This window comes from Canis lupus, chromosome 5 (genome assembly GCF_003254725.2).
Source record: "Canis lupus dingo isolate Sandy chromosome 5, ASM325472v2, whole genome shotgun sequence".
Lineage (NCBI taxonomy): Eukaryota > Metazoa > Chordata > Mammalia > Carnivora > Canidae > Canis > Canis lupus.
In genome coordinates, this window is record NC_064247.1 from 11,532,215 (window position 1) to 11,557,243 (window position 25,029).

At 47.9% G+C, this 25,029-nt stretch overlaps 1 protein-coding gene across 4 annotated transcripts in view; it reads right to left on the minus strand.

The window, feature by feature from the left end:
• Positions 1–25,029, minus strand: part of UBASH3B (ubiquitin associated and SH3 domain containing B) — a 139,220-nt gene that overhangs the window by 23,807 nt on the left and 90,384 nt on the right. For all 4 annotated transcript variants that reach the window (XM_035716626.2, XM_035716627.2, XM_025465184.3 and 1 more), the window contains exons 2-6: positions 10,261–10,314; positions 9,324–9,510; positions 7,855–8,053; positions 4,597–4,766; positions 150–358 (exon numbers count right to left, since the gene is read on the minus strand). In XM_035716626.2, the coding sequence (XP_035572519.1) occupies positions 150–358; positions 4,597–4,766; positions 7,855–8,053; positions 9,324–9,510; positions 10,261–10,314 (819 nt within the window). The remainder of the gene's footprint in view (positions 1–149; positions 359–4,596; positions 4,767–7,854; positions 8,054–9,323; positions 9,511–10,260; positions 10,315–25,029) is intronic.

A 25,029-nucleotide genomic window follows, 5' to 3' on the forward strand; every position in this document is an offset into this window, starting at 1 on the left:
CCCTGAACCTACAGCTTTCTTCCCCATGAACTTCTGTTTCCTGTTCCTGCTGCCACGTGTGGCCAGACTCACGTCTGCTTCCCCACCACCTCCTCCCAGGCTGCAGTGTTCTTCCCAAAGCAGCGGGCAAAGACCTTGAGTCTGCTCACCCATGAAATATCCAGGTGCTGCACTCGTCAGCCTTGGTGATGTAATTCTCGGGCAGGAGCCCGGAGCAGCCTGTGGTTAAGGAGGTGCCATAGATCCAGCCCTCGCTGGTGCTGGTCTGCTCCATGGGAGACATAAAGATGAAGTCCCCCGGGGTCAGCTCCAGCTCATCATCATTTTGTGGGGTGTAGGGGTAGATCACCTGTAATGTCTGAAAGAGGAAGAGAGGGAAGAGTAAGGCCCACATCCCACCCAGTGTGAGTGCCTTCAGGGCACATCTGTGTGTCCCACTTTAACGGCGCGCACATCCAGATGCTGACATTTACAGGCGCCCCGGGGGTCTGCAGACTTGGAATAGATTTGGACTCAGATCAGAAAACATGTCTTTTTTTTTTTTTTTCACCCTTTTTTTCCCAGGGTATGATGGGCGTGTGCCTGGTGCTGCTAGATGGCTCCAGACTTTCCTTCGGGCATGTCTTTCTTCCTGTCAGGATTCACATACAGTTTTGGGGAGTTCATCTGCAAGCCCGTAGGCACTCTATTAAGCTGCTGTACATATGGGGTTGGACCTGGTTTCCCCTTCTCCATGTGCTGGGGTCGGCACCATAATAGACACTTGAAATTCTGCTTATGGAAAGTCAGTCTTCCATCTGGGGGTTACAGATGGGCTGGGTGGGGACACTCTTCTGTAGGCAGGCGTGGGGACCGATGCATTTCCCTTTATGTGTATCTCAGAGGCTTCAACAAGACAGTCTCTGCCTTCAAGGAGCTTTCTTTAAACCTACATTTCTCACAAAGACCTTGAAAGAAAAATATCTTTCACAGCCATCGGTGTGTTTGTCCATGTAACCAGCTTTCACCAGCGAACAGATGGAGACCACGTGTTTCCTTCTTTGGGCTCCAAAAGAGCCTTCAGAGCCAACCATTGGCCACGCTGTTTGGCTGCCTTATTTGATTTTTTGCCTCCTTTCTCGATATATATATATAAATGGCATCAGCATGAAGATGCTTTAGAAAACATTTTCCTGTTTTTTCATTTATAGCAAGGGCCCTCCATAGTAAGGAAAATACTTCCTTTCCTATTTATTTCACAATGAACACAATGACGGAGGGAGATGCTTGAACAGTCTTTCCCACAGTCCTGAAGTCCTTAGTGGCAGGCTAACTCTTCTGGTTCCACCTTCAGGTTTTTAACCCTGTTTGGCTTCCCTTTTCTCATCTGGAAAATAATGCCTGGACTATAAAAGTTAATAAGACAATCTAAGGAAAAACTCTATAGGTCAGAGCCTGTACACAGAAGGTGCATAATTATGTCTATTGAACCATGACGCCTGATTTTTCCTTCTAGCCTGACCCCTGGACTCTGTGCTTGTGGGCTAACCAGCTCGCCGGTATCTGTCAAGGAGACACATCAGAACATGTTATAACGGATTTCCTTCTGGAATTCTCTAAGGAGGGCATTGGCAAAAAGAGGTGATCTTTTTTTTTTTTTTTTTCCCCTCGGAGAATGGAAGTGAAAACACACAGATCTTTCAGCTCCAGATCTTTGTCCCTGTTCCCCTCCCACTACTTCCCTTGTTTTTCCGACACATTCGTGCTCAAACCGCCGTTCCGAACTAGCCAGGGAGGTTTTCTGCTGGGCTGTGAAAACAGCTTAGGAAAGAAAAAAACCCAACTCTCTAAGCTAGGTATGTGATGATGCACCCAAAGGAACCCTCCCTTTCCTGGAACAGGGTGGAGAGGGGTACCAAGTCATAGGGGGAACAAGTCGAAACTCATGTCTCTTAGATACTCAAGAACAGCATAGTTTTGACTAATTATGCCTTTGGCCAAGAACTTTCTTTTCCATTGAGAAACTCAAAGTGACTTCGGATGAGAACACCTTCCTCCTATCGCTTGGTGGGGGTGAGTTTTCTATCTCTAGGTTGCATCCCGGGAAACAGAGGCACAACAAAGGAGCGTTAGGGGGCCGTGTGTCCTAAGCAGAGGGTAGCTCTAATTTACTGGATAAACAATAAAATAAGACATAGCAGCAAATCTCAAATTATAACTGGTGCCCGTGTCCCCGCAGCCCATTCCGCTCACCAGAAGCACATGCGAAAAGTCAACCTACGTTCGAGAGTTGGCAGGACACAGGCCGCGTTCTGCACCGCATTATACCTCTTTATGTTTAGTGTTTACCTGTAAGAATGGTTGACTCTAGTTTTTCTCCCTTTGTACGGGCAGCAGCAGCCCTTTGTGATTGTAGGAACCTAACCTCCTTGACTTCGAAGCTTCTCGTAGCAACGGCAATTCTGTTGCTGCAGCCACGCTGTGCTGCCTCTACCAGGACCCTTCCGTCATCTTCTCGTGGAGCCCACATGACAGCAACAGTCCAGCAAAATACTCTCGCCACTGTACCGTGACACAACAACCAAGGATGGGAGTGTTCTAGGAGCTGCAGAAGCGAACCTAACGACCGCCACACGGATGGAGCCGGGATCTGGAGCCATGGGTGCTTTTTGTGTATTGCTGTCCTCCTTCAGATTTCTATCACTTGGCATAGAAAACCGGCGTGGCCTCACGTCATCACGAACAGGGAAGACTACACAACGTACAGAGAGACATTTGCGAGCCCAAAACCAAAGTGGGCGGCGGCAGAGGGCTGAGCCCTGGATGCGCTCCTAAGCGTGGCCTGCTGAGTGCCCTTGTCCAAACCGCTGTCCGTCTCTGGACGTCTGCTGGCCTCCCTGGCACGATCCATCCAACCTCCCTCCCGGGGGACAGAAGAAGGCAGACAAGGGAAGGTTTTTATATGCAAGGGGGGCTCAGGTAGAGCCAGATGACCTCGGAGAGCCAGCCGTATCGGAAGGAAGGGTAATAAATGAGCTTTTACAAATACGAGATAAAAGAGGCCAAGTTATTTTTAGAAAATACTTCGCGCGGGCGCCTGCTGCCTCTTTACCTCCATGCCAATTGAGCGGAATGTGGGTCAGGCTGAAAAGCAATTACCCTCTGAGTTAACTGGAGGGCAGTGTTGATTAGAAGATACTCCTGGAAAATTCCATTGCCACCTTCCTTCTCCTAGAAAGGTGACTTCCCTCCGTCCATCTACACCCAACCCTTGACTTTTCCCCCACCCCCGCTCTGTCCTTGTAAGGAACCTAGTCAGCCACACCTCCCCTGTTATATTTAGGACTCCTCCTAAGCAATTCCGGGAGCTGTCACAATTCTTAAGTCAGATCCAGCCCGTCTCCTTGTTGTGTCTTTCCAGAAACTTCCGTCAAATGAACTTGGAAGGAGGACACGACATTCCCGTCAGCAGGGTCTGACAGAGCTGCATGTCCCTGACACTCACAGGCCCTTGGTTCATGGGTTGGCTCCTTTCAACACTCCCACTCTCTAGACCCTGAGACTCCAACTGTTTTTCATATATTTTTAATGTCTAACAGAGATTTTTTTTTTTTAAAAGCTAGGTAAACTAACAACGTCAGTCCTTTTGCTGTTGAAAAATTGGGAAGCAAATCAAATACTGTTTCATAAATGTAATTAAATTGGATGACAAATTTTTCATCAAACTGTGGGTTTTTTGTTTTTTGTTTTCTTTTTTAAAAGATGTGTTGCTTGTCTTTATTGCTCAGGATCCCTGGGTTCTGGCTTCAGCTCTGGCCCTAAATTGCTAGTTTGCTATGGACCAGCCAGTTATTCTCTTTGGATCTCAGCTTCTCCTTCAGAAAAATAAAGGGCAATATTACTGTTCAGAGTGGCACGTGGGCTTGTTTTGGAAATCAATACCGATTCTCTCCAAAGGAGGATGCTGGGGTTATGCCAACCTTTCCACATGCACTGGGAGCCAGTGGTCCCACTCTTGGCTCCCACGAGGGAAGCACACAGACTGTCACAACATGTGGTCTCTGTTTTTATTTCGTGTGTCTCTTCCCTCTCCCCTACTAGACTCAAACTCCTTGAGGACAAGACCATGTTTTAAAAATCTCGTATGTTCCATGGTAACTTACATGCCATCGATACTTAGCAAGTATCTGTTAATTATGTGATCACAGATTCCCCTCCCCCCCCCCGGTATTTCTGCATTCTCCTCACCTAAAATCTGGCTGAGGTCTTTCATGGACCCCATGAATTTATAGAATTAAAATTTTTCCTACATACTTTTCTATCCTCCCATTTCATTTCTGCATCAGCCCAGTGAGGTTGGCAGGGCAGACAAAGCAATGGGAGCAGTACACCGAGGAGTCGCTTGGGACCCAGGGAGGAAGGGTGCCAGCTCCAAGCTTCCCGGGGGAGGCAGGGAGATCCCGGAGAAAATTGTGGGCCGACTGACTCCTGGTCTGGTGCTCACTTCGCTGCTTTCCTTTGGCACCAATCTCTCTACAGCAGTGAGCTGCAAGTGCTTTTGATTGTGTCTGCGCCCCTGCACCTCCAGTGGCGTCAGAAGCCACGGTGAGACGTTACCTCATGGTTAGCGAACCGGATATCTCGTGAGAATATGGTGGCCACCCAGTCGCAGCCAAGTTTGACATCAATGTTCTGAGCTAGTTTCTCCAGGGTGGGTAGGTGGCTAGCTTGAAAGTGGTAAGCGAGGGTTACATGAAGCTGCTTCTTATGAGGTTCCACATGGACTTCTAGAAGGAAGGAAGGAAACGGTTATTAGAAGGTGGTCATCATAGCGATGGCGGAGACTCAAGGAGCACAGAAGGGTGCCCTTGTAAATTCTCCCAAGTGACAAAGGAGGGAGTCCCTTGGCCAGACAAAACCCATTTCCCTCCTTCACAGCAGCAGAATAAGGGGAGAGGAGGGGGTAAAGGATCCTGAATGAACCTACAATCTGAGAGGTTAAGAGCTATACAACCTGGCTCTTCCGTAGGAGCTGCGGATCAGCAGAAGGCTCATCGTTTGGGTTGGCTTTTCCTCCCAACACACTATCACCAGCCCACCATTCAGATGAGGAAACCAAGACATGGAAGGGTGAGCTAATTTATGTAGAAATAAAGAAGTTTTGTCATTATGTGAGTGCCAAAGCTATATTGCCTTCACTTTGAGACCAGGTCTCTTAGCGTCTGGGTGACTCTGATGGAGGAACCAGGGAATAAGATGGAATATTTTCAAAATTCACAACAGGGTTTCCCAGCAGCACTTGGGTAGATAATTCTTCATTGGGGGGGTGGGGTGGGGTGTGTCTTTACCCACATCCCTGGTCCCTCCCTACTAGATTCGGGTAGCACCCACCCTGAGCTGTGGCAACCAAAAATGACTCCAGACATTGCCACATGTCCCCTGGGAGGTATCACCTCCCTGATTGAAAACCACTGGTTTAGGGGCAGCCCGGGGGGCTCAATGGTTTAGCGCCACCTTTGGCCCAGGGCCTGATCCTGGAGACCCAGGATCGAGTCCCAAGTTGGGCTCCCTGCAAGGAGCCTGCTTCTCCCTCTGCCTGTGTCTCTGCCTCTCTGTGTGTCTCTCATGAATAGATAAATAAAATCTTTAAACCAGTGGTTTCCTCCCCCCCCCCTTTTTTTTTTAAGTATACAGACTATTCCTCTAAGACCCTGTAAGTAGTAAAAAAAGAAACCAATCTCCCTACATAGACAATTGGATTTTATTTCTCTTTTGTACATTCTTGCACGGGGGAGATCCATCTACTGTCCAAGAAGATACAACCAGAGGGAAGATAGGGAACTTGAGAAATTAAGCGGCTTGCTCATGTCACAGGGAGATAGAAGTAGCAGCTGGCTCTCTTTCTGTTATACCGGAGTGTATTTCTGTGGTGTGAGTCCCCATGAGGCAAGGGCTTTCTGGGTCCTGTTAGCAACATATCAGGGTTCCGAACATTATAGGCTTTTAGTATTCGGTAGATGATTGAATACACATGCATGAATCTCCCTAAACCACCTATGATGGGCACTGAATCTACTTGCAGAAGGAATCGGATCTGCCCAAAACTCTAGAATAACAAGGCTTGAGTTCTAGGGCCAAGATGGGATGGCCAGCTCTGCACACAAGAAGGCAAGGAGCTGCAGCAGCCACCCAGTTGTCCCAGTCACCACCAGGGGGCCGCACAGGGGCAGGGAACCCAGCTGGCTGGGCTCCTCAAGAGAGTGGCCCCAGGTCTTGGAGAGGACTGGCCCTACCTCTCCCTGCAAGGAAAGGAAGCAAGGGCCTCTGGCCTCTCGCTCATCATGGGCCATCAGAATTGGCCGTAGTCCTGGCTGAGACCTGCTCTATGCATTTGTGAGGGATTTGGGTTTTGTGGCTAGACACCAGATTTGGGTCTTGTGGGAGTTTTCGTGGTTTTAGTAATAGCTACTGTGGGATGAAAAAGAGCCATTTCCCTGAGTTAGAGGGATAGGAACAGGAAATAATTTGCCTATTATGTTATTTCTCTGAATTATTAAGCTAAGAAATGGTGGGCTCCAGGGCCGTCAGAGAGCAGAGCCTGGTCCCTGGGGAAGAAGGCGTGCCTGGGCAGGGGCTCTGAGGAGGCCCGCTCCCCGACATAGAACAGGTACCTTCAGGGCTGGAGCCCCTCTGAGAGTGGAGCCCTCCCTGCCCTCCTGCTTGGTGATGCTGAGCCTTCATCACGCTCTTTCTAGAATCCTGAGCCCTGTTGGGGGCTTTTCTGGTAAAGAGCCCTGAGCAAAATAGCAGGTGCCACCCGCAGGGCTCTTCCTCCATGGTAGGGACCCCCGTCATCCAGTGTGCATTTCCTTTTTTTCCCTAACGGTGGAACCACTCTGCTCTGGGGTGGCCTTTCTCATCTCAGAGCTCCGTTATCACCTGTACTTGAACCTGCACCTCTGGCCAGGAGAAACCACTTCTTCTGTTGCACGCTTCACGGATAAACACATAGTGGATCCCTAATAAATACCCACCACTTGTGATTTCTCTCTGTGGGGGTCACCCAAACCTCCCCCTGCCAACTCTTCCCTCCCTCCACCGCCACTTTCTGCCCCCCTGCAGGAGGCAAGGCTCTCCTTGACCTTCGTGAGCCCGTCTGAACCGGGAGGCAGACAGGAAAGCCCTAGCAACTTCTCCCATTTGTCCCCTTTCTGTGCTTCCCGCCTACGTCAACATACATCCTGAGTTTCTCTCTACGCTAATTCCTTTGCTGGGAAATCTCAGTTGGCTTGAACTAAGATCTGCCATGGAAGGAGCAAGGAACATCTTGAAAGAGTGACATTTTTGTACTGTTGAGGCTTTAGGGACCCATCTGATGGGTTTCAGTGAGTGTGGGACGTTGGCTCAATGGATGTATGATTTGATACTAAGCGGTTCCACTCTACTCTGTGTTGGATCACCACCCCCGGCACAGCCCTGGGTCCTCACAGAGTGAGCTGTGAGACCCAGACCAATGCCTGCACGGCGGGGAAGTGGTGGGGGAAGCAAGATTCTTTAACTCTGCATCGGAAAGACGGCAGAGCTACAAAGGATGCTCTCATGGTTCAGTGTGGAACAGCCATGTGCGTGCCTTCAGCTCGGGCCTGGGGGCAGGCAACGGATGTTCTCGCAGGAGGCTGAGCAAAACGGCAGTTGCCGTGTTAAAAAGGGAGCAAAGGGGTGAAGGAAAGGGTGGGATCCCTTGTCATGTTCTGTGTGTTCCTGCAGGACCTCCTGCCCCATCCCTCCACCTGGCCCCAGCCCACTCCTCCATACCCGCTTACCCCTTCCCTCCCCAGATTTTTGATTAACGGGGCCCAGTAGCCATCAGCTCACCTGTTTTGGATGCAGCCTCTGCAGCAAAGTCGGCGGCAAACTTCTTGAGGACCTCGGCGCTGTCTTCCTTCACGAAGAGGCCAATGAAGTTGGAGGATGTGTAGAGCTCCAGGGGCAGCGGGGCTGAGAACTTGCATTTCCAGCGACTGACGGTGGTCTGCAGGGCTTCCCCCAGGGCGTCCACCTTGCTGTCCTCACACTGGCGGGGAAAGCAAATGCTTCATTCAGAGGGGGGTGGGGGTGGAGGTCTACCTACTGGGGCTGAGCATGTGGCATCCTCCACGGTCAGAGCTGGAGGCTGACGATGCCATTACTAAACCATCACGTCTGCTCGTGAGGAGGGAGAGGACCTGCAGGCTCCAGTGATCTGGAAGTGGCTTAACTAACTGGTAGATCAAACGAGGGCCAGGGACCAACTCTTCTGTCCCACCCTGCCCTGCTGTGCTTCTGAGCCCAGCCAGGAGGCGGGACTGGTCCAGTGGAAGGGAGGAGTGGAGGAATGAATGTTCCCGAAGAGCACAGCATCCAGGGTGACAGGCGTGCTCTCCATCTCCTCCCACCATCTGTGCCGTGCCTATTCCCCTTAGATGATCAGAAGTTGACTTGACTGCCAGTCCCATGATAGTTGGGAAGAATGGGGCTCAGCTGTGATGTCATCCTCCCACCCTCTTTGGAGCACTGGAGAGAGAGAGAAAAAAAAAAAAGAGTGTCTCTAGAACTCTGAATGCTTTTGAGAAAGATCCTGGGATGACTAAGAGGAAGTGGTAATCATTTTAATTTTCCAAGTGAACGGTAGAAAGAAAGTGTTAGCAACACATTTTTACCTTAAAGAGACAGAGAAAATCTGGAAAAAAATATCTCAAAATAATCTTAAAGTCTGCTTCTTCTTGAATATGCCTGGATAAGCCACCTCTGCTCCTCCTCCACAGAGGACTGAAGTAGATGAGATGTATTGATATTTATTATAGGAGGGGAATTAATTTGGTCATTAAGGAAGCTCTGTGATGGCTAGGATGATGGATTAGGTAACCAGGGCAGGTCACAGGTCATCTTTGTTGTCTCCAGAAAGACCTGGTGAGACAGACCTGCGGACAATGTCCATGAGGCAAAGGTCACCTCCTCCCACCTATGGGCCACATTTCTTGGTCCCAGCCAATTTCCCCCCCTACAACAGACAAGTTCAGACACTGCATTAGTTTCACTGCTGCGGCTGCCCGTGCAGATCCTCACTCAGGGGGTCAGGCTTGTCCCTAGAGTCCTGAGGAACAGCCGTCATCATGATGGCACATCACACCTGTGTGCTCTGGGCCTTACTCATTCCTCGAAGGCCCATCCAAGCCTAGGAGCCTGTGGCTCTTTCTGCCAGCTGCCTGGGAGGCTCTGCACTGTGATTCCAGGTCACAAGGACCTGGCTGGCGTATGGCAGCCAGGCTCCCCTGGGCAGGGGCTGGGGAGGGTCCGTGGCTCACCATGAAGAACTGGCAGAGGGTGATGTGGGGGAAGATGTTGTGTGCCTTGTTCTTCCCACAGATCTGCTTCGACTGCTGCCAAAAGTCGGAGAGCTTCTGTGCTAAGGGGCCAGTGGGTCGGAGGTAGAGGACGTACTCCCGGGGCAGGGGGTCATCCAGGAAAGGGTCGCCGACGTGAGAGAACAACCTGCCAGAGACAAGGGAGCCAAGCAGGCCTCGCTGGAGACCAATGGAAAGGAAGGAAGACCCGAAAGAGACAGATCCACCCTCCAAATGCTCCATACCCCAGGCCTTGCCAAGGGATGGGTTTTCATTTTTGTGCTTTAAAGAAGTCCATCCCTCAAAGCTCATACTGCATAACCAGCTCTCAGAAGCACCAACTTCTCTTGTCTATCATGCTGCATACCCACATCCCACAACTCCATAAAAAATCCTAAAGCCACTCCGGATAAACTCCAGATATCCTCAGATAAACCCCAAATCCCTTTCCAGCCCATCAGCACTGTTCCAACCCTGCCTGTCCCTACAGTTCAGCCTATAGTTAAACCCACATGCCCCCAAACATCAGGAGAGCTTCAGGAGCATAGCCTTGTGGGGTCTGCTCTGGGGAGTGATGTCATGCAAAGCAGATAGGATTTTTTTTTTTTTTAAAGCTGATTCACCTAGCACTCACATACCTAAGGTGTATCTTTAAGTGATGAACAGGGACAGATATTGTGATAAGGGCTCTACCTTGGACACACTTTGAATTTTTTCAAACAGCTAGGGCCCGGACAGAGGAGGCAACTGGCTTGATACATGGGCTTCTGGCTCATACCACCAGCACCCCCCCCCACCCCGCCCAGCCCATTAGAGAAAGGCTGCACATCCCTGCTCATCCACATACACTCAGAGTTAATTATATGCTATTTTCTCTATTTATTTATTTCATACCAACCAGTCACATGCTGCCTGAACACTTCTTCCTCCTGTGGATGCCAAGGCCTTTTGTCTGGAAGAAGAAATCAAATTTCTATTGTTAGTATTTTTAGCCTCCTATCAGCTTTTTTTCACTATCGTGGCAGGAGTGTGAAGTAGGCGACATCACAGCCGCCTCGCCTCGGTGGTGTGGGGGAGACACCTGCGGCAGGATCCCCACCCCCACCCCAGCCCCTAGGGTCATAGCAAGGCATATGGAAATTAGGACTTTGTAATTAATTTCCATGTAATTAGCACTCGATTTGCATGCAGCCTGACAGCCATGCAATCTATTTTGAGCAGTTTCCACATTAGAATTTTATTTTTGCTTCCCTAAAGGTTGTCATGTCTTGGTCTGTCCTCTTTCCTTTTCACCCACTCCTACTGACCCAGATCCCCTGCTGAGCAGTTTTTAAAATTTGCAGCCCCTTTGGCAAAGCACGTTAGAAAGTGGGGCTAATGCCCACAAGGACATTTACTTTGGTGCAATTCAGTGACTCCTCCCACCCACCGCCAACCGCCACCAACAGCCTCAGGCCTGGATCCATAGTCTTCCCAACTATTTTAGACCTCCCTGGGGACAAGTAGCACAGGTTGTTTAGGGCCAGAGTTGGGCCGCCATCACTCCCCCTGCTGGGGAAACGAATCAAAGCCCTATATTTACAGGAGGGGCTTTGTCATAGGAAGGTGACAGCAGTGAGGCCCTGTGCACAAGCATGCAAGTAGAGCATCTGAAATCTGGTGTCCCAGATCCAGACAGTTCTGGGTTTGCATGCAGCTCTGCTATTCATCCACTGGTTCTGCATTCATGCTTACGTTTGCTCAACGACTACTTACTGAACTACTATTTTGTCAGCACTGTGCTAGGCTCTAGGAATATAGTAGAAAATGAGACTTCTATGGTCCTGGCCCTTCTGAAATTTTTGCTCGAGCTGACATGAAAGCATTGATTATACGGATAATGACATTGGTGGCGAGTGCAATGAAGAGAAAGCAGAGGGAACCATAAGAACATAGGACAGAGACATCGAGCTTGGGTTGAGGGGTCAGGGAAGGTTTCACTGGGGGGTGACATTTTGAGTGAGATCTGAGGAGTGTAGACTCCCCTGGGCAGGGGTGGGCAGGGTGGTGGTTGTGGTGTCAGACACTCAGTATGTCTACTCCGTAGTGAGGGGTGGGCATAAGGAGCCTTGAACTCTTGCCTGACACCATGGAGGTGACCAACAAATGGCCATTCTCATCCCTTCCACCCTACAGCTTCAGGCTCCTTGGAAGAGAGGGGCGAGGGGGATGGAATTCTTTCAGTTGCTGTTGACACTCTCCGAGCACCCTTTTTTCAATGGGCTGCTGAACCCAGCTCCCCTATCTTCTGGGCCCTCTATGGAGCAACAAGAAGGGCTGGCTGGGAATCCTAGGGGTCAGATGGGCAGGACCGTCAGATCATCTGTGAGCTCAGCTTCTTCACTTTGCACAGGGGGATCTCAGGTGAAGGAAGCAAACTAACGTGCTCTAAACAGCCTGGCCGCGGTCATGGCTCTGTGACTCTGTTCCACGGCCCAAGACCAGTTAAATACCCTTTCCCCCATGAAACTCTGAGCACAAACACCAAACGATCAGGATCAAGAAATCTACACAGCATTACAGAACTAGTAAAACAGCATTACGGAAGCAAGGCTGCTGGCAGTAAGCTGACGTTATGGAGAAGCAAGACAGACGCATCTAAGCCACTCAGAACAAAAGCTGGTACAGAGGGACGGACACCTGGGTGGCTCAGTGGTTGAGCGTCTGCCTTTGACTCAGGGTGTGATCCCAGGGTCCTGGGATGGAGCCCTGTGGGGAGCCTGCTTCTCCCCCTGCCTGTGTCTCTGCCTCTCTCTGTGTCTCTCATTAATAAATAAATACAATCTTAAAAAAGAAAAAAAAAAAAAAAGCTGGTACAGAAAAGACTGGAAATCCAGGGACATCTTCCCCCAACCACTACACGCAAGCACGCACACACACACATTGATCCCACACCTGAATAAGATGTTTAATTGCTGCCACGTTGCCAGCAGTGTTTCCTTTACCACTTACTAGACAGAGGCACACATCTTAACGCTCTTTTTGAATCCAGAAGCCACCTACCCACAAAAGAATGCAAATTATGGCCTTTTAGATTAGGATCTCTGTGGAATTAAATTCAGCCCCCCCCCCTCCAAAGGATCCATTGTTTCAAAAATTGGGAAAAGAAAAACTCATTTGTGATATAATGGGCTATTTATATATAGGATCCAATTTCTTTCTTTTTTTCCTAGGCCCTTCCTCCAGTGAAATATATCTGACTGAAATTTAATTCATTTTTTTTCCTTAAGCACTAGGAGTATCCTCTGGAAATGAAAGATCTAATTAAGTTATGGTTCCTGTAACTCAAAAGACAGGTTCTGGAGAGGGTTCAAAGATATAATTGAGAAAGATAATGAAAGGTTTGGGTGATAAGGCTCTGGTGAAAGATTAAGAAAACCCAAATTCTTCTTCCTGAAGAAGACAAGTCTGAGAAAGCTTCGATTTTACAGAAGGTTCTCGTATCTGATGTATGAGGTACGAGAGGGTCAGCCAAAGTAAAATAAGCTTTGGCTATAGCACAAAGGGCTCAAGGTAGGTACCAGAAAGAACTTTCCCACAGGAAGGTACTATAAAAATTATAGGGTATTCTTTTCTTTTCCTCTTTTAGGGGAGAAAGTTTCTAGAAAGCCATTAGTGACCTGCCTCGGAGGTATGGGATTCTCTAGGCAGGCTGGTGGGAGGAGGAATAAAATCACCACTTCTCCAGGGTCACAAGCCACAGGCAGAGCTCTGCTGCTCCTCCCCGCACCGCCAGGCTGACAGTGATTTGGGGGGAGTTTGTTCCCAGAACTCTGCCCACAGAACAGACTGAACAGGGGCAGCCGCAGAACACATCTCCCCCCTCCACCCCGTGGAAGGAAGACTGTTGCCATAGTGCTCCCACCTCCACGGGCCCATCGATGGGGCCAATGCCAAGAACAGCGGGGTTGGGGGAGTGGACCCCAAACACCAGGCTGAGCCTGAGCATCTGCTACCCTCAGAGTGACTCAGAAGTCGGCCGACCTCTAGCAAATAAAGGCAGAGTGTCCCTTTAAGCTCAAAGGCCAGTGGTCCAGCCACCATAGCAGCTGATTAGTCAGATGGGACCTTCGTGGTTAGAGACCCTGGGGCACCTGGGCTGCTACAGCTGTTACTAGGGGACCCACATTTAATCTCTGACCTTGCTCCTGACCTTCCCAATTACGTCTAGGGTTCATTCTTGACAGAAGGTGGGAGAAGAAGAAGAAGAAGAAAAAAAAAAACAATGCAAAATCTGATGTCCTGCTAATGGTGGGGAAAGAACAGCACCAGTGAGATCAAAGCAACAGCTCCTTGAAAACTCAGGCAAGCAGCTGGGTGACATTAGCCCAGGTGGGAGAAACCAGCAGCACCCACCGATGGCTTTGCTTCCCTCGCTCTGCCTGGGTTCCCTCCCACTGGCTGCTCTTAGCTCTGCTGAATTTTAGGTTCCAGGTTGCTCTGGCCCATCACGAGGGTCACAGAGATGCCCTCAAGTCTGAACAAGGGCTGGAAAGGAAAAATCTCATCCCCATTTGCCTAAGACAGAGGGCATTCTTTCCTCCCTCCTTCACTTCCACCCCAGGAACTCTTACTGGGAAACCAAATGAAAACCATAAACACAACCAAGGATTGAGATCAGAAAGCTACAGTCAATGAAGTTTGACTGGTGGGTGTCCTTTTGGAGACCATCACCTCTGGGGTCCCATGGTTGGGTTTGGCCCCATACCGAGCCCAGCAGGATCCCTGCTCCCTCCCAGATTCACAGGTTTTGAGCTTGACTGGGATGTTCTGTTTAATTGTCATGCAGGCTGGTTTTCTCTGCAACCCCTCTGGCTCTCTGGGGGTTCCACTGTGCCCTCTGACCCCCTGGGTAGTTCGGGTTCCTCTCAGCCAAACACCAGCTGTATATCAGGCACTGTATTGGCACTGGACATATGAAGAAGAGGAAAGGGGGTTTCCGGGGCTGAGGTTCTTAAATTGTATCCCGAGCTACCCTAGGTTGGGACCCTACAGCAAACTGCAAGAGGTGCCATGGAATATTCTCAATTTTTGAGGGAAATCTAGCAAACTTCATCATCTGTCATCCCATAAGCTTGAGAGTTAGTTTCACTATTAGCTTGTGTTGCATTCTTTCCTAGTAAAACTGGGATTTTGCAAACCGCCAGAATAAAAAGTGCCCAGAGAAAACCAAGGTGGAACAGGAGAGGAGAGTGCAGTGCCCAACCTGATTCTAGGGTTTGAACAGTTGTACAGTACCCGACAGACACACACATCCCATTAATAAGTAGTTGTGGTTATTTAAGAGTGAAATAAAAAATTATTTTTCTTTCAATGTGTATTTTTCACATGCCCTTAAGCTAGAAAGGGGTAAATACTCATTAAGTTGTTTGGATCTAACTGCTAAATAAACCGAACTTTTAGGTATTTATGTTGCCTACGTGCTCAATATAAAAATGACCGAGCTGCTGAAGGTGTTGTAAACTGAGAAAATGTGGGAATCTGTCCTAGAAGAAATGACGTTGGCCAGGATCTTAAAAGCGCTCTAATGCTCTAAGGCGGGGGGGGGGGGGGGGGGGGAGAAGGTGCTCTAAGAGCTGGCTAGAGGGGAAAAAAGGGCAGTGGAAGTGGAGCAAATAGCAGGAGCTAAGACAAGAAGACAGGGAACTCAGGGAAATTAATTTGGTGATGCTAGAAAAAAATGGTAGACCTAGAAGAAGTTTAAAGAAGCTTAAAAAGTAGGTAGGGGAACAGCTCACAGGCATCTGTGCTGCTTGAAAGAGCCTGGATCTACCCATTGGGAAATGATGGGAGGGCAGTTGAAGAGGCAAGATCAGATCTGCATGTGAGGGGTGGCTCTAAGGGAGGTGAAAGTATACCCCTAAGGCTGTGTGGAAGGCCTTGGCAAGGATCGGAAGGGGGACATTGAGAGGTTGAACCAGAATGATTAACGGGAATAGTAGGAAAATGTTTGGATCGCTGATTGAACAAAGCTTGAATGTCTGTGTGGGATGAGTGAGCGTACAGTACAGACAGGTCTGGGCTGGGGTGAGCATCAGCAATTTCCGTTACCATTCTATGCTGATAGCTAGACCCCGTATCATTGCCAGACACCGCTTCTAGTTGTGGGAACCAGGCTCCAGAAGCTTCTTCTGTTACCTAACCTATGATTCCTCGTCTCTTTCTGTTTGTAAGCCAGACATTTCTTTTAGGCTATGCAGTGAGTCCCTATTTGCTGTCTAAGGAGTACCTTCAGCTCCCAAATCACCCAGTACTGACATCAGTAAATACTCAAGGCATGCCTGGCTCAGATAGACCAGTTGGCCCAGACTCCCAGGTTCTCCAGGGTGGCTCATCTCTATGTGCCTTCGGAAGACAGTCCTCCCCCTATTTTCTTACACTTGACAGAACTCAAATATCTGACACCTGAATCAAAAAACAACAAGCAACATATATACTAAGAGAAAAGGAAACATACTCCATCAAAGCAATAAGACCTTGATTCAGTTAAGTCGAGCATGCCAATCACTTGAAGTTGTTCTGTCCTTGACTTTGGATTGTTGACCAGCACATACCTGTGGCCTCCAGAGTGTGTTTGCCCTATGCTTTGGTTCTCTGTGACCAAAAACTTAATTGTATCAGAAAAGAGAAGATGAGAGGTCAAGTCTGCAATCCTTCAAGTGGATGAAACTCCCCATGCAATGAAAATTAGATCTTTCATGTAGCTAAGACGATCGCAAATATTAGCGACATTTAATGCTCACTGTAGGACTTTAAAAAAAAAAAATGTTCTCAACCTCCAGGATACCAGTTGTTAAATTTTCTACATCTAATACTTTGAATTCAATTAAAAGATGACCTAATTAATCAGATTCCTCATTCTCTTTCCTCAGAGTTAGTTTAATGATCTACACCAGACTGGGGAGTGCACATAACTTAGGTAGAACCCAACTTCTATTTTTCTTGGTTGGAGAGTCCAGTCATATCAAGGGGCCACCGGTCCCATTAAACGGAGTTGAGGGATTCTTCTAGGGTGTTGAGAAATAGACATCGTTTTGTGACGTGGTTTTAGGTAGAAATATCAGAGGCTTTTATTGTGTTCTATGGAGAATTGCCGGCTCAGCACAGACCTTCTTCACAGGAGGATTTGAGGTGGGTTAACGGCCTGCCTGAGGCTGACAGCTCTCCTGAGAACACAGGCAAGCAGGTGATCCTGTATCTCTTTCTCCAGTAGAAAGGAGAAATTCATTAAGTCAATAATGATTGGAGGCCTTCCATGCACCAGGTACTTCACAGACTTAAACCTTCATGAAAAACGGTGAAACTGGTATCGGTAAGAAGCCTCCCTGGCCTGGGCAGCTCTTGCCTGATGGGTCAGCTGTCTGGTCATCTCTGCAGTTGTCCCAATCCAGGGGCTGGTTCTGGAGGCTGTGGCTAAGTTCTGAATCAGTGAAAGGAGTATACTAAATAGTTAAAGCTTTGAGCCTATAGCCCTGGGAAGCATTTCTGCCAACTGCCTCCAAGCTTCTTTTCTCTAGAAACCCAGGATGAAGTGGCCCCTACCCCTCTTGTTGGATATGATCATGGAGATCTGTTCCCACCTATGGGTACCTTCCAGGTTGGAATGGGCTTTCTTGGCAGAAAAGGGAGTTGGAGATGTTGAGAATATTAGCGTCTGCCTTCCTGTGCATTTACCTCAGGTCAATCAGCAGAGACCTTCCTTCTTTTCCTTCAAATAAAAGTGAGTAAAACGGAATCCATTCTCTGAAGAAGAAAATCTAGACAGGAAGAAAACTTTAATGACTAAAAAACAAAATCCAAAAAATCCCTGCTAATTTAAAAAGGAGAAGCTCCCCCTATTATCATTCCTCTATGTATCAGAAATGATTTGCTTCTTGGGCTTTTGCTTAATACCCATTCCTCTTGGATTCTAACTTTCTCCTCTGGTGAAGGTTTGGTCAACTGTAACCAGCCTGCTTCCTCTTTCTCTCCTGTTGGGTTGGGTTGTTCCAGGGATGGAGTGTCGCCTATGCGCAGGGCAGTAGGATGTGAGGATGGAATGGACACAGAATACGGAGCTGACATGAGTTGAGGCCAAGGACGGGAGATGCTTACAGACCACCCAACTTGATCCCCTGAATTCACATACAGCTCTTTTCATCCATCACTGACCATTAATCAAGACTTCACTTTCTGCCATAGTTACCCTCTCAGCTACTAGTGGCCTATAAGATCCATATAGATCTAGTCCCACCTTTAACTGATGGTCAGAAGAAAAATGAATATTGGGGAACATTTGAGGAATAGCTAAGAGCCACACAAGCTAAGGTACAACAGAGGTGGTATTTTAGCCAAACCTTCTTGGCAGAAGTAAAATCAAGGACTGGTCAAATGCTGTGGCCCTAGTGGGTCCCTGCAGGAGCTGAGACATGGGCATGGGTTTTCAGGTGCTCTTTCCTCAAAGGAAGTGATTTCCCAATTTGATGTTTTAGTTTTTCGTCTTCAAAGAGAAAGTGATGAGCGCCCATGCAGGGAGGTTAGAAAAGAAAGATGGGACATCTATAGAGTGTTGTGAGGTCCTTGGCAGCAACCATAAGTAATAAACAGGGGTTCTGTGCTTGCAAAGGATCTAGATTCCTCCTTATGACCAGATAAGGCTGTACTACTTTGAGGATGTACCCTTGAAGGAATCTTAGAGACCTTACAGACCGTAAGGGGAATCCTACTGTGTTTCTGGATGACCTAATGGACCATGTGCTCCAAAATTTCTTCCATGTATCTGGATTTTTTCCAACTGGGCCCAAATTCATGCCACCTTTTCTGTACTTGGTAGAGTTGGCCACTCTTTCCTACACAGCAAAATAACATATTCCATCACTTTCACACAAGCAATCCCAGTTCCTTTTTTTTTTAATTTAAAAAATTTTTTTTAGTCACCGAGGCCAGCGAGATAGGTTTGCAAGAGGCCAGGTGGTTCAGTTTAACCTCATCTCTGAGGTCTCTGCCTCCTGTGGCCTCCTCCCCATGAAGCTGAGAAGGCCAGTGGAGAGGCCCGTCAATAAACATAAACCATAATGGCCCTCCCCATTTCCTTTGGAGGAAATGAACCTAATGGAGAAAGATATATTGATCATAAAGACCGAATTTCAGAACCAGTCTCCTGGCGGTGAACCCTTTCAGCGAGCAGGGGCTAATGGCCTATGCTTTCAGCTGCTGGGGCCTGTTGCAGAGCTGCACATCTAACAATCAATGGCATATCAAGCCTACCAGGGGGGCTGGGGACGCTACCACCAAAAGGCTGGCCAACAGGAAGGAAAATGCTGTGGGCTTTTTTTTTTTTTTTTTTAATAAAGCTAATCAGAGAAGGGGGGAAAAAGTGCTTGAGCTATTTGGGGGCTTTGAGAAGGCTTTCCAGTTGAAGAAATCCAACCTGTGGTGACGCCCGTCTCTCTCTTCTCTCAACAAGACTATGTTCCAACCCATAAAGAGCCTATTAAGCAGCCCTCCTCGGGGGGTGGTTAGCAGGGAAAATGCTGTGTAGGTTCCCCGATGTTTTTATGTGGCAGGGCCCAGCAGCCCATATGGAGAGACCTTGTTTTGTTCTTTCTAAAAAGGGGCTGGAGCTCTGGCCTCTGCTGCAGGGAGGCAGCAGTTTGTAATTGGGAAACCAGCCATTAGACCATGGGTGGTGACATAATAAAACACATTTCTTTCTGCTTCTGTTATAAGTCTCCCTAGGATCTAGACAATATCTTTCCACCCCCCTCCCCCACCAAAATCAATGAGCTTTTGCACAGAGACACATGTAGAGTGTGTGTAGTGTAAAAGGCATACATTTTTGGGAGCCAAACCCTTACTAGTTATGAGACTATGGACAAGTTAATTATCTTAAGACTCATTTTCCCAGTCTCTTAAATGCAGGTAACAGTACCTAATTCATAAGGTAAGATGGTTCTGATTAACATCCCTATCAGATAATTTGAAGAGCTCTGTGCAGCATACGGCATATAGTAGGCACTTAAAAATTACACTGCACACATGCCTATGTGTGTTATCTAACGATCTTTGCAATTTTCCTAGAACAGACAGATGTATGTTCCATGCTAATAGGTATATCCCAAGACTGGGCATCAGAAAACCCAGATTCGTTCTCTGCTAAAACCATCGAAAACCACACAGCACGGTCTTGAGGAGTGTATGGGATTTGCAGCAGGAGGGAAGATTTCCTCCAGATAAAAACACAAGAAAAGGCGCAGAGGGGAAATCAGCTAGTGACGTGTGACTATTGTAAAGGAAGTATGCAGGAGAGAGGGACACCACCCAGATGGTCAGGAGGTGGCCAGGGGAGTTCAGGTTAGATCAGGAGGGAAGGTGGAAGCACCTGGGTGGCTCAGTGCATGATCCGGGTCCCTGGGATCAAGTCCCACATCGGGCTCCCCACAAGGAGCCTGCTTCTCCCTCTGCCTATGTCTCTGCCTCTGTGTGTCTCTCATGAATAAATACAAATCTTAAAAAAAAAAAAAAAAAAAAAAAAAAGATCAGGAGGGAAGGTGAGAGTCAGCTCTGAGCACCAGAGGGACAGCCCAGAGCAGGGGGTCAACAGTTGTCATGCCATGCACTGTGGGGAGGCTGGCCAGGGTTCCCCGTTTTCCTCGAAGATCCTAAGTTACCAGTGCTGTCCTTGGGGTTGCTGAGTGGTACTCATCCCTCCCTGCCTAAAGTACTTCCCAAGGGAATAGAATAACAGTTCCAAAAGTTCAATCCCTCATACCTGCTGAACTAGGGCTATTCCCCAAGAGAGAGGCTCAGAAGAAGTTACCTTTGTTTTGCCCAAGGACAACACAGTAAGCCAGGGACACGAGGCTCCCAGACCCAGAGCAAATGAAAATATGAATGTTATAGTAACAGTTGGCACAGTCCACTGACATAATAGGTGCTCAGTAAATATGGCCAGGATTCATATTTTTAGGACTATCTCCCTCTCCAGGAACTTTACCATTTTTGCCTGATTTCACACACTTTTCCTCCCCTAAGAGATACCTGACAATGGAGCGTGGGTTGGTGCCTCACCTAGCCACTTGGTTCAGCTCCACAGTTAAGGCAGCAAGGCTCAGGCTGTGCTCAGCCCAGAAGATTCTGTTTTTAGATTATGGGTTCTATAGAAAACCATGGAAATCAGGCACCCCTGGCAGGCAGTGTCTGTTGTGCAGAGTCTCTGAGTCCCTGCAGAGGAAAGTCCAGCTGGTTGAGGGCAAAGATGTCACCAGATAAAAGAGGGTGTGTCCCCATGGGGCACTGGAGAAGGCGGGGGGGTTAATACAGAACCACAGTGAGCCCCCAGATGCCTTTCTGGCTGGCAGGTGGGTGCAGAAGTGTTTCAACATGCACGGAAGGCAGGAAAGCTTTTGCAGGAAGGTCCAGAGCAGCAAGAAGGCAGTGACTGCCCTCAGGGAGGCAGGACATGCCCAGGAAAAGGATGGAGCTCACTGATAAAAATGGTGTGTAGTACCAGCATCACCATAGTGAAGAAGCTTTTAAGACTTCTATGTAATCACTCCTGGATCCTCCTAACAGCCCTGAGAGGCAGGCAGATTATTGTTGTTGTTTTTCTGTCATAGAAGAGGAAAAGGAGACAACAGAGGGGTGAAGAGATACATTCAGCTGTGTAGGGCGGAACTGGGACTGCGGCTCGGGCCTACTGCTCCTGGTCTGGAGCTCTGAGGTATACCCGGGCCTCAGGGGGCAGAGGAGTGGGAAGGGTCTGTGCTCTACCAATGAGCAGGTGGGATTTCAAACAGAGAGGGTGTAGCCCCGCTCCCCACCTCCCACCAAAGGGATCTGGGAAAAATAGATGAACATGAGGAGTCAGGGCACCTGGGTGGCTCAGTGGTTAAGCATCTGCCTTCGGCTCAGGGCGTGATCCTGGGATCCCAGGATTGAGTCCCGCAGGGAGTCTGCTTCTCCCTCTGCCTATGTCTCTGCCTCTCTCTCTGTGTCTCTCATGAATAAATAAATAAAATCTTTAATAAAAAAAAAGAAAGAAAATGAGGAGTAATTTCAGGTGTAAAAGTCATTTGTTTTCTTCTCCTATTTCCACTTCCCTCCTCTTTAAAGTACTAGAATTGCCTACAAATACTTAAACATGGATGATTTTTAGTGCTTCAAAATTGTTTCAGCTCGAAGCTGCAGAAGAGGCTCTGACTCAACACTGGTGGATCAGAGGAAAGAGCACAGACCAAACAGAGCCATTGTCATCATTTTGAACCTCTTCCCGTAAGTGCTGTACTTGCTAACAGGTACTGAGTTTACTAGGAAGCAAGTGCTGCACTAAATATTTTAAATATAAATGATCTCATTGGCTCCTTACTCAACCCTGTGAGGCTGGAGCCATTATTTCCCTCACTGAACAAGGCTTAGCGAGATTGTAGAACTTGGTCCAGGTCCATCAGCTGAAAAGAGTAAGGTGTGTTGTTCAAGTGTGTGCTCAGGCCACTGGGTCACATGTCCTCCCAAGCGGATGGAGGTTGGCACCAGTGGTGGCTGCTGTTTCTGGATCATGGTAAGGTGAAACACGGTGACATTTCTGTAAAACCCAACACCTAGGGTGCCTGCGTGGCTCAGTCAGTTTAAGCATCTGACTCTTGATTTCGGCTCAGGTCTTAATCTCAGGGTCATGGGATTGCCATGGGATTGCCACACTCAGCAAGGAGTCTGCTTGAAGATTCTCTCCCTCTCTTTCTCTCTGTGCCCCCCAAAATAAACAAATCTTTTTTTTTTTTTAATAAATCTTAAAAGTACCTATTATGTGCTGTGCAATTTACAGGGATCTTATTTCATCCTTAAACCAGTTTGGTGAGGTCAGTATTATTGTCTCCATGTTATACATGATGAAACACTGATGTAAAAAGATTAAGAACATCGTTCAAGGCATACAGTTAGTGACAGTCCTGGGATCAAAACAGATCTTATTTAATTTTTTATGAGAACATGATATTTAATTTCTTTTGTAGACTAGCTTCCTTGTACGTACTTAGGCTAACACTAAGTGAATTGCTATTCTCTACACATTCACATTTCCTGGAAGAAAGAAGCCATAAATGTTGTCACTTAGTGGCAGAGGCAGGGCTAAGAATAAATAGCCTAGACAGAAAATCCAGAATATAATATAGTTATCAAGAATAGAGACTCTGGTTTTCTGTTTCTGAGATTTTTTCCCCCTAAAGGCCTTAGCTGAATCCACAGGGTTTGATATTGACAGATGTTCATGAAATAAATGATTATACATATGATTACAATTGCCAGTTGGCACAGCCACATATGCAAAACTGATGCCCAGTAAGTTTCATCAACTATTAAGTTATTTCACAATGATGTGATCAAACCTCTTTATGGCAGGTTCTGATCAATATGTGGTTCACGGTCGCTCAGCACATCAGTGACAAAGCCCAAACTGAACTCCCTCTTCTGACTTCATGTGAGCTTTGTTTCCAACAAATTGTACTGAAATAAGGTCAGAACAGGCCCTATTTTCAAACTCATATGCTAGTCCCCCCCACCCCCTAACTGCCCCTCATCTCTCCCTCCATCGAATGAGGTCAGTTTCCAAAGGAGTCTATGTGGGTAAACAACACTGAGCCCTGAATTTGAAGAACACGAGGGTTTCCTACCAGGAGGGTGAGTTATTATCATGGGATTCTTGGGTAGACTTTGAAGCAGAATATAAGGCAGAGGGGCACCACTGAGTCTTACAAGTGTCCCAAACTCCACCAGAGCAAATCTCTCCCAGATCAGATCCCATTTTGCTGACTGCTTCTTTCAAGAGATTCATGGAGATTAAAATGCAAACTAGAAAAAGAAGTGGACAGTCTCAGAGTTTGCCGAATGAAGTGATGGCCAATATAGTTATATATGTGACGTAAAGGGGCAAAAAGAGGAGTCAGTAAGGGTTATAGGGATTTAGAGCAAAGGCGATTGGCTACTGTAGACACCTGCTGCCATCCAGGGTCCAATATAGAACATCCCCATCTGATTTGTAAAGATCTTCATCTCCAAGAACACGTATAAACTCCCTACCATGCATGCCAAGCCCTCCATGGACTCCGCTTCACTCTCAAGTACTTTATTCTCTGACTCCTGTCTCACACTTAAACCTTTTTTTTTTTTAATTTTTTAAAATTTATTTATGATAGTCACACAGAGAGAGAGAGAGAGAGAGAGAGAGGCAGAGACACAGGCAGAGGGAGAAGCAGGCTCCATGCACCGGGAGCCCGACGTGGGATTTGATCCCAGGTCTCCAGGACCGTGCCCTGGGCCAAAGGCAGGCGCTAAACTGCTGTGCCACCCAGGGATCCCACACTTAAACCTTTCTCCTGTTTGTTCCTTTTTCTACAAGGCCCATTCTACCGTCAGTTATCTGGCTCCTGCCTCCTATCCTTCACCTACTCCATGTATGGTTTATATCCTCCGGGAAGTGGCCCTCAGACTGGTCTGGCCCCAAACACTCTGTATGCAACTGTATCATAGCACATTCCACATTTGATTTAAGTGATTCCACATTTGATTTAAGCGATTCCACACTTAAGTCTTCCACAATAGACTGTGAGCTACTTGAAGAAGAGACCATTACTTGTTTTCCTTGTAGCCCCAATAGTTGACATGGAATTTGGCATATAGTAGGTTTTATTAAAAAAAGATTTATTTATTTATTTGAGAGAGAGAAAGAGAGAGCACGTAAGAGCGTGGGGGGTGGGGGGAGCAGAGGGAGAGGAACAAGCAGATTCCAAGTGTAGCATGGAACCAGGCGTGGGGCTCGATCCCAGGACCCTGAGATCATGACTTGAGCTGAAATCAAGAATCTGACGCCTGACTGAGCCACCCAGGTGCCCCACAGAGTGGGTCCTAAATAAATTTTTTAAAAAGCGTGAACTTCATGAAGACGTTGAAGGCAGAGGGGCTCTAAGGTGACACCCTAGTAATAATCCTGCCTTCTACTATTCACTCTTTTGTGCACTCGTGTGCAGATGAGACCCAAGACTTAGAAAAGGCAAAGGGGATGGTGCCACTCCCGTGATTGCACCATGATACTCATAGAAGACTCTACGTGACTTGCTCCCTGGCCTTGACGAAGCAGCGTGCTATGAACCACTTATGGAGGGAGGAAGGTGGTCCCTAAGACCGGAGAGCACCTTCCAGCCAATATCCAGCAAAAAAAAAAAGCTGGGACACTCAGTCCTACAACCAAAAAGAAACAAACTCTGTCAGCAACCTGAGTGAAGGGGGAGGAGCATCCTGGTGAAGCTTCCCAAGGAGGACCCGGCCTGCCCAACAGCTTAATTGCAACCAGACTCTGAACAGAGAACTCAGCCAAGCCCGGGCTCCTGGTGGAGAGAACCGGTGAGAAAGATAAATGTGTGTGTTTCAAGCCACTAAGTTGCTAGTGCAGAGTAATAGAAAACTCCTGGATGCCCAGCTTTTCAGGAAAGGGGAAATAGGAAGCAAAGCAACACCCACCCCTGGAGCCTCTGCCCTGGATCTAAGTTTTTAGCGACACCCGTTTCCTTGGCCTCTTTATGCAGGAATCACTCCTGGACAAAAGAAGACCGGGCACCTGTTTGGAAGTGTGGCTTTGAGTGCCTGGCCTCTCAAAGGT